Source organism: Nannochloropsis gaditana (genome assembly GCF_000240725.1).
Source record: "Nannochloropsis gaditana CCMP526 unplaced genomic scaffold scaffold288, whole genome shotgun sequence".
Classification (NCBI taxonomy): Eukaryota; class Eustigmatophyceae; order Eustigmatales; family Monodopsidaceae; genus Microchloropsis; species Microchloropsis gaditana.
In genome coordinates this window covers 16588-25740 of record NW_005803665.1, presented here as the reverse complement: position 1 = coordinate 25740, position 9153 = coordinate 16588, and the positions used below count along the sequence as shown (strand labels likewise).

The 9153-nt window shown below is 51.7% G+C and overlaps 1 protein-coding gene across 1 annotated transcript; it reads left to right on the top strand.

Moving 5' to 3' along the window:
- The first annotated feature begins 1392 nt into the window (after positions 1–1392).
- Positions 1393–4656, top strand: NGA_0130000 (16s ribosomal rna methyltransferase). The gene is made up of 7 exons (XM_005855106.1): positions 1393–2030; positions 2149–2204; positions 2700–2805; positions 3413–3451; positions 3612–3659; positions 4240–4281; positions 4440–4656. The coding sequence occupies exons 1-7, from the start codon at positions 1476–1478 to the stop codon at positions 4641–4643; spliced, it is 1050 nt and encodes a 349-aa protein (XP_005855168.1). The 5' UTR covers positions 1393–1475; the 3' UTR covers positions 4644–4656.
- The last annotated feature ends 4497 nt before the right edge of the window (positions 4657–9153 follow it).

Sequence of the window (9153 nt, the reverse complement as noted above, 5' to 3'; positions counted from 1 at the left end):
CCCCCCCCCTCTTGCGTACAGTTCAGGGGGGTAGCGGTCCTCCCTGCTTTCATTCCAGGCCCGAGCCACGTGTTGGTGTTCAAGGGCCACCCATACCTGTTCAACGCCACAAGAGAGAGGAAAGAAAGAAGGAAAGAGCAGGCGCATCGGTGACCGTCCAACATGAAGGTTCTTACGGTACCCCCGCGCTTGAGTGTTTACTTGTCCGCAATTCAATGCGTATGCCCGTCTTCATCGGGTGAGGGTCAGGATACATAGATTACCCCCTCCCTTGTCCTTGCCACCCTGAAACCTTCACCTTCATCCCCTCATCCCTTCTCATCTGCTCTAAACTTCCACGCACCACGCAATGTTGCGTCGTCTCGGCACGTGCCATGCAGTACAGTTGGTAGCGGAACCCCTTGATGTAATTCAGGCTGTCCAAGACGACGACCGTGTCACGGTTGAGGGCATGATCCACCTTGCTCTTAAGCTCCCCGCGGGTGATTTTTTCGGCCGCAGCATCTGTGGATAGAGAAGCAATTAATAAATTGGTAAATTAGAAATATCGATGCTGTACTGGCATCGCAAACGAGGATAGAGAGGAGGCATACACATCTTTCAGCCACCCCAGGTAAAATTCCCGTCCTAACCACGACTGCACCGACCTCGATACCCCTCCGCTTTCAAAACTGGCAGTGCTTCCTCATTGACGAGGACCACTGCAGAGCCCCTGTCTTCTTCGTCCTTGCCCTTTCCAGGCCTGCACGGATTTGGCAGCTTCTTTTTTAAGTACTCAACCAAGCCGTGGGCAAAGGTCGTCTTTCCCGACGCTGGTTGCCCACAGATGGTGATCAGGGGCATCACTATTACAATGAAGGATTTGTTAGAGAAGGATTATGGTAAGAAATTTAGAAGAACGACAGATAGAAGGTTGTTCAATACAAAAGGACGAGGTGAACGTGGCTCCAGAGCGCGCCATGGAATCCAGCAATACCCCTCAATAATCGACCAATCGCCCGAAGCACACTTTCCAATGCATCTAACAACGAATTAAAAAGTACAGAGAATTCTTCTTAAAGCAATTCATACCTGATAGAGGGGAGACAAGACGTCGTTAAGAAGAGGACGCACTGGCCTGCCAGGTAGGGGAATAAAAGAGGGATGATATTTTTAGTCCTCAACATACACCAACGCTTAGGCCATGGATGAAAACGCTTAAAGTAAAATGCAAAGAAGGTGATAGACTGCCTGATTGGAGAGAATCCGCAGCTTCGCGTGTTAAAAGACGGGGGAAAGCCATACCTGCATAAGCACGTTGCTGATGGCTGTCGCCTTGCTTGCTGGAAGGGAGGAGGTTAAACGTGGGGAGGAAATAAGAGCCATACACGACATATGGCGTCAATTGGTAGAAATCGTGACAATAAAAGCATATTACCACGCAAAAATTACAGTATTGGAGCGTATGGCAGCTGCATCGGTGTCGGTCACGTGTGATGTCCATATTTGCATCTCAGCCATTTCATGCCTCTGCTAGCGCCAAAAAAGGACATGGACGGCGACGCACTTGCAGCAATGCGTCTCACACGGTCCTGAGTGGCAGCGTGTTTTTAGTTTTACTACTTGTGTTCTTGATCGCAGCTGCGGCAGGGGATGGTGGGCAAGGCCTGTCTTGGGTCTGTCGAAAAAATCCTCCGTTGGAAGGAGGCCGGGAGCGAATAAAAAATATCGTCACAGGTCCTCGCACGTGCATAAGTATGTATCAATGTAACGGGCGCTCGGCATTCCTATCATCGCTCTCCTACTCTTTCGTCGGCTCCCTCTGTGGAAAGAGGAACATGCCACCGCGGACAGCATCTCACCGGGCGAGTTTCCCTCATTGCGGGAGGTCTATTTCGAGGTCCATTCCCATGCGGCTCAATCGTCTCCTATTCGAGGCAGAAGAAATTAATCTGACCTCGAGAAATCCGCAGGACGGACGAGGAGAAAGGGAGGAATCAGTCATTGTCAGGTTAGGGCAAGACGATGCCCGGGCGCAGCATGTTCGGAAGGTAGGGTGGGGGGGAAGAATCCTCCCTCTCGGCTTTGATATTCTCACACGAACTGGGAAGCACTTACCTACAGTGCTTATAAATTGACTCACCTCCGGGTTGGGCGGGTCTTACACAGGTCCTGCGTGCCAAGACAGGAGACGAAGTGCGCGTGGGCGTTTTGAACGGAGGGCGGTGAGTTCCCAAAGGGTGAAAGAATGGATGCCATCGGACGAGGAGAGGACAAGTCTTCGAGCGCATGTCTTTTATTAATCTCCCTCCCTGGCACGTACACAGGAACGATCGGGCCGTCGTGGAGTGGACAGAGGGAGGCGAGCTGCACCTGGCTATGGGACCCTCCCTCCCCCTCTTAACCCCTCCCAGCGAAGCACTGCGCCCACGGTAGCTACCTTCTCGACTTGGGAGGGGATAATGGACACGTGCATGGGAAGAGAGGGATAGGATAAGATCTTTGTGCGGGGTTGAGGACTGCTGTGTGAATGTCAAGCCCCACGGCCCCATTTCCTGAGCAGGTGCTTCCTCGTAGCAAGTTCTTTGCTCGCCTCTACATACTCCCAGACCCTCCTTTAGTATACCTCAGGACACACTAGTCAAAAGAGCAGCATAGCACCCATCTTCTCCCGTCATGAACTCATTCCGGGCGCCCTGTTTCCTCCTTTCTTTTTTCAGTGTCGACGTCCTCCTCGCCATGCAAGCCCCCTTGAGGATGGAACGTATCATTCCCCACATGGTCGCCCTGGGGGTTGGTCGGCTGCTGATCACGTCCGCGAAGAAGGTAAGGGGGTAGGGCGGAGGGGCAAGGAAGAGAGACCGTGACGCTGGGAGGATCGCTTTGTCGCATCCATTTCTGTACCGGTAGACACGGGTGAAATTGATGATCGATCGACGGTCATTTTTCCTCGCGCTCGGGAGGGAAGAGAAAGGAAGAAAAGGACAAGGCCTGCTTATACATTGCTTGTATCCCCCTCTCTTTTTTGCCCTTGTCTGCTCCCTTGCCGTGGCCCGGGGTCGTCCAGGTGGAGAAGAGCTACTGGGGCTCCCATTTGTTGCGAGAACCGGTGAGTCTTTTTCCAAGCCGCCAGAAGGTCTGAGTGAGACTCAATACAGGACTGGATACATGGATCAAGCATCGTATATACATTTATGTGTCTATAAACATATATATATAAATATATGTATGTATATTTATTGTTGTGGTTCAGTGAACGAAAGCTTCATTTCTCCCGTGTGTCGCCTCATATTCTTGTTTCACTCCTTTTTGGGACAAGAAAACACACATAGGCATACATATATGTAGTCTCGTTTGTACATGAATGGAATTACATATTCCCATGATGACGTTAATATTGATTGACTCTCGTTAAAACGGTTTCTCATCACAGCAAGCGCTGCGAGAACTCGTGGTAGAAGGCCTCAGCCAGGTATGCAAATGAGATCGATCGAATGCCCCATCCTTCCCTTCTTGTAAAAACCCTCTTTCACTTTCATGGAAGCTGTCCTGGCTCCTTCTTCGGTTCCTCTCCGTTCGCCCCATTTTTTGTGTTTGTTTCTCACGCAAGCACCGTGGAATCTATTTCACAGGCCGGCGACACCATCGTCCCCGATATCATCATCGATCGGCGTCTCAAGGTGAGATGCTGTCGGGAATGTGGGCACCGTCCTCAGTTTTGTGCGCCCGTTTCCGATCCCAACTTCTGCAGCACGTGGAACTTCGTGATTCATGGCTTCTGACCAAACGGACGCTTTCCATCCCCCCCCCCCTTCAACTTCCCCCAAATGCTTCTCTTTTCCATGAAGCGCTTCCTAAGCGATAAGCTGGAAGTCCTGTACCCTTCCTCCCCCTCTCCCTCCGCCTCCTCCTCCTTCCAACACACGCTCCGTGTCCTCTCCCACCCTTTTCGAGCCCTGCATGACTCTGAGGGCGTGGATACGCGTTTTCGTCAGCTCTCTTGGCCGTCTCCAGTCCCAAAGAATGGACTTAAAGGCGAAACAGCAGTGGGACAACCGCGGCTCCTTTTGGCGATAGGACCCGAATCAGGATGGGAGGTGCGACCGAGGGCTTGAGGGAGGAAAAAGAGAGTGGAGCTGCTGAGAAGGCGGTGCACCTGCTCTATTTGCGCGGCATACATAGGGGTTGTGTGGAAAGTATGTAATTTCTAATGTCTTTATGTTGTTTCATTCTCTTGATATTTCCTGTCTCGTAACGTAGGAACCCTATGAGCTGGAGCTCTTCCGAGAGCATGGTTTTCAGGTACGACAACCTTACTTTTGCCGACCATTATGACTGACCTCAGAGCGTGAAGTCTCTCACATTGAAAAGTCTTCCTAGTATCAATTTGAAATGCGAATCGGAAGGTGTCTCTTTGGCAATGGATAGTCACGCATCAATGCATCAAATCGCCTTTACAGCAAATCACGCTTGGACCCAGAGTTTTGCGGACAGAGACTGCCGTCCCTGCTTTACTGGCCTTGGCACACGATCATTTGCATGCCCTGGACGAGCAATGGGAACAGAGTATAGGGCGCATCGCCAGTCCTCAAGACGACAGCGGCGCTGCTCTTGAAGGGAGCCGTAGTGATATTCGCGATAAAAACGATAAGTCACTACAATGAAACCAAAGCTCCCGTCGAAAGAAGTCACTTCAATATATTTTCGTTGAAGTAAGGCGTTAGGTATTTTCCGTATGTTCAACAATGGTATTATACCTGGCCCCTCTAGCAACCACCCTCCTCCCGTCCACGCTCGCTTCTGCAATGATTCGAACTGCCTCAATGAGTCGACATACAAAATGGCATACACCTTGCACTTGATACGTCAAGCAGCTACATGTCATGTGGGTAGAGCCCGCGCCCAAGAGCAGCATCTGCCGTATTTCGTGTAGCGGCCATTTTATCTCTCTATATGCTCCTGTGTCAGCTGCTCGTGTCGAGAGAGCAAGTGACAGAAATACGGGCCTATAACTCTTCTACCAAACTGTCAAAAGTACCCGTAGTTAGCAAACATGTGATGGCTTATCTCTCATACTAGTGAAGTACTTACCAAGGCGGTCGAACGCAATGGCCTTGCTCGGGTGTGCGGTTTCGGTTTTTTTCCAAATCATCCGAGGGGGCTAACGACTGGGGTCGGTTGCTTTTTTTTCCTTTTAGCGACTTGAGGGCCTGGTTCTTCGTGCAACCTGAGGGTCTGCTTTTGACCACAGACAATCACAAATACTATGTGGACGTCGATACGGAGCAATCGTTTGTGTCGTGCTCTGCTCCGGTGGCTTTTTGGTGCCATCTACAGGGTTGTGGTTGGAAAGAAAGGCAAAGCTTCGCCGGAGGGAACGCCGCCCATTCTTTGACAGTCGTTTTTCCATTTGTTTCTCTGTATGCCCGCAACAATGCCACAGACTTCCCATCCAAAGACTAAAACAATATCGTTCAAGAAGATGTTTCCCTCCCAATACGATGGACACGGTAATGGCAGCGGCATGGCGGCCCTCATTGCGGCTGCTTGCTCGTCGCCCTCAAGCATCGAAGCAGGGGGCACTCAAATCATGGACAATCGTGTCGGAATATTAGATGGCGTACCTCCAGCACATTGTGACCCTTCACCGCTTCGACTATTGGTGCAAGCCGCCTGTGGTTCCTCCCCGCGAGAGCAGACGCAGCATCGGGGCGTACATTTTCCCCCCAGGAATTCCACCACGTATGGGCCCACCGCCCATCAATGGCCAAGAGATAACACACGGCACAGTACCCCATCACGAACCGTTTCCCAAGGCTGCCAATCCCCCAAGCAACAATCCGTGGACGCCAAAGCCCTGTCCTTGTCATTTAATCCTCTGATGCAAGACATATATTCTCGTAACCCCCTTGTGGCTCCTCCGCATCTCCCTGCCCCTGCCAGTTCCCCGCCCGTTCGGCCGTGGCATCCCCCTTTACCCTCAGCAATCCAAACCGCATCCCCCTCTCTGCCATATTTCACTGCCTTTCCTCGTCTTTCTCGTCCCAATGGGTGCGGTCTTCCCATTGACGCGCGGGAAGTGTCTCTCCACCCTACTGCCCACGGCCCCGACCTGGCCCGACTGCCGAACAACGCAAATTCAGTCTCCGAGCCCTATTCTAGCTTCTATGCGTTGCCCCCGTCCGGCGGCCTCCCTCCTTTACTGCGTGGAGAAGCCACCACGGGGCGGCTGCCGCCCCCGGCTGCCCGAGGAGAACTCCCACCATCAGCGGACTCTCCGGGACCACATTCTCAGCACGACGGCAACGTACAGGGCCCGAGAATATACCAGCCGCGGTGGCCGCATCAGGATTTGCGCTGGCCATTATCGTATCAACAACGGTCACAGCTTCCACCCCAGGGCATACCCCCCTCCTGGGGGTCCAAAGGGGTGGCGCTGCCAAGGCAGAGGATGACACCAGAATGTCAGCAGCGGCCGCAGGAACGACTACAACAACAGCCATTGCCACGAACACACCAATCAGGTCAACTGCTACCACAACATTTCCAAGAACAACCACAACGACAAGCAGAAAAGCAACAACCATCACCTCCCCAACAACAACCACAACAACAAGCACAACAACAACAACAACCACATAAACAACAACCACAAGAAGAACAACGACAAGAGAAAGAAGGACGACCATCACCACCATCATCACCACGACAACAGCGGCAAAAGAGGCGACGCTCATGCCGTGAGCCCCAGCAGCAGGTAGAAAAGCCGCCACTCTTTTCGGAGCAGAAGAGGAAACGCCAAGAATCGATCCACGCGCGACACCATAACCACAAGAAACGGGACATTGAGTCTCCTGTCCACTCGTCGCTCATGGCCACCTGGAAAAAACCATCCTCGGCCGCCGCCTTCCTCCACCAAGCACACACGGAAGGCCATAACCGACCTCCTTCCCTTGGTCCTTCGCCCTCCCGGCGCCCATCGTCCTCAGTGACCGCAGTCCGCGGTCCCCTTGCCTGCCAAGTCCATCAGCCTCTGGCGTTGGCCCTCAGTAGTTCCTCCCCCACCGCCTCCTCTGCTCCCACCACCTCCTCTCCTCCCTCCCTCGACACCCTCGACACGGGAAAGCTCAATAGTATGGCCCAATTTGCCTTCCCTCTTTATCATCACCAGCCTTCCTTGAATGCCCCGACTCTGACTACCACTTCTCCTTTGACCTCCTCCTCTTTCCCGGGGGCCCCTCCTTGCTTTCCTCCGTCCTCCTCCAACTTGCCTCACCTTCCTCTACCTCGTTCCTCCCACATCCCTCCCCCTACGACCTCAAACACTAAGGCCGCGCCGGGGCGGAAATTCGATAAGAGCCCAAAAGCGTGAGTGAGATGGTACGCGAAGGAATTTTGGCAAGCCTAATCATTTCAGGGATCGAGGAGAAAGGAGGGTAATGGGGGTAGGGAAATGGTGTTAGGGTAGCCCCAGAAGGGAGAGTGCATTTTCTCTCATTCACGTTCTGACTCCTGAATGCCCATCTATGAAGACAAACTCTTTCTGTGTTTAATGGGGGGAAAGCGTTTAGAACAGTATATTAGTCACTGTCGTAGGCAGGACATGGAAGAGACTATGTATTGTAAGTGCTATAATTGTCATCAAGCATCTAAGAAGGATATAGAATCAGATTGTGTATAAGTAAGGAGCAGCCATCCAAATGAGTCGTGTGAAGGGCCTTGTGAACTTCCACCCACCTTCGCGCTGGCATAGCATTCTGACTGTAAGTACCAAAGTCACTAAAGTATTGACACATCGTTTGCGAATGAAGAGGAACGACGGAGAAATTACACCAAAATTTAAATGTTAAGAGCACGGGAGGACAGAAGGCAAAAGAAAAATGTAAATACATTTCCTCCGTCTTTATGAATCTCGCTGACGACGTCCTCTCCTTCTCATCGTGCTTCTCTTCTTCTTCATCTTGAGATTTACTTCCTATCATCTGTCCAGTCGGCGATCTTAAAGGTGTTCCTACACATGACCCATGCTCTCAATGTATCACCCAGACCTTCCCCATATGCACTGGGCGGATGCCTCTGACAAGAACACAACCTCCCACTATCTAAAACATTCTATTTGCGCTGTACCAACAGTCTCTCCACATATCAAGGAGCCCTGTGTGAAACCTCCCACAATGTTGCCTTCCATGCACTCGACGTCCTTCGTCTCGCTTTCGTCGAGCTTCCACTCGTCATTTTTCCCACTTTTCTGCGGGCTTTTTCCCCCATCAAGCATCACCGACCGCGCCACTATACAAGCCGTCCACTCCATTCCCAAATCCACATTCCCCTCCAAATTTACACGGTTCAAACCGTAAAAAAACACACAAGGAAAGCATAAAAACAATATATATTTAATGTACACACACTTCACCGGCATAATCTATTGACACCCATATACGCTTCCTACCATACTGTCTCTTTACTTCATGGCTACTTCTCCCTATCAATAGCCCTATTAGCCATCCGTTGAGGCATTTCAATCGATCAGAACGCTCCAAGGATGGTCGACTTTGCCGTACTACCATAGGAAAGAGCAAAAGAAAGGAGAAGAAGAGGAAGGTTGAGTGACCCTGTCCAACGAATCATCACGAAGAAGAGATAGGGAAACAACATGGGAGGCGAAGGACGAGACGATAGAGGGGAAAAGAAGGCAAAATTTACATGACTCTACAAGCATTTCTATGGGAAGAAAAGCTGTAAGAAGGGAGAGAGGAGTGCGGCACCTGAATGTCGGTGAGCGCATCCCACATCCGCTTTGTCAACGGTCCCACGTCGTCGCCTTCTTTGATGACGACCACGTCCTCCTCTTCGTACAAAATGGCGCGAATGGGACAGACTACCACGGCTGTCCCTGCTCCGAAGGCCTCCAAGAGCTAGAGTTCGACGGAGGAAGGAAAAAAGGGGGAGGGAGTGAGGGAGGAAGGATTTAAAGACGGGGTTTGTGCGACTGCCCTCTGGCAAGTCGCGGGCCAGAGGACAAGGAGCGCAGCAGGACCGGACGAAGATCCCAACAAGACACGCAAACACAGCCCAAACCCTCTCGCGGAATCCCGCAGACGAAGGGAGGAACGTGCGCCAAGCATGTGGTAGCTCGTACTACACCTCTGATACCAGGAACGTTAATCCCTCCAT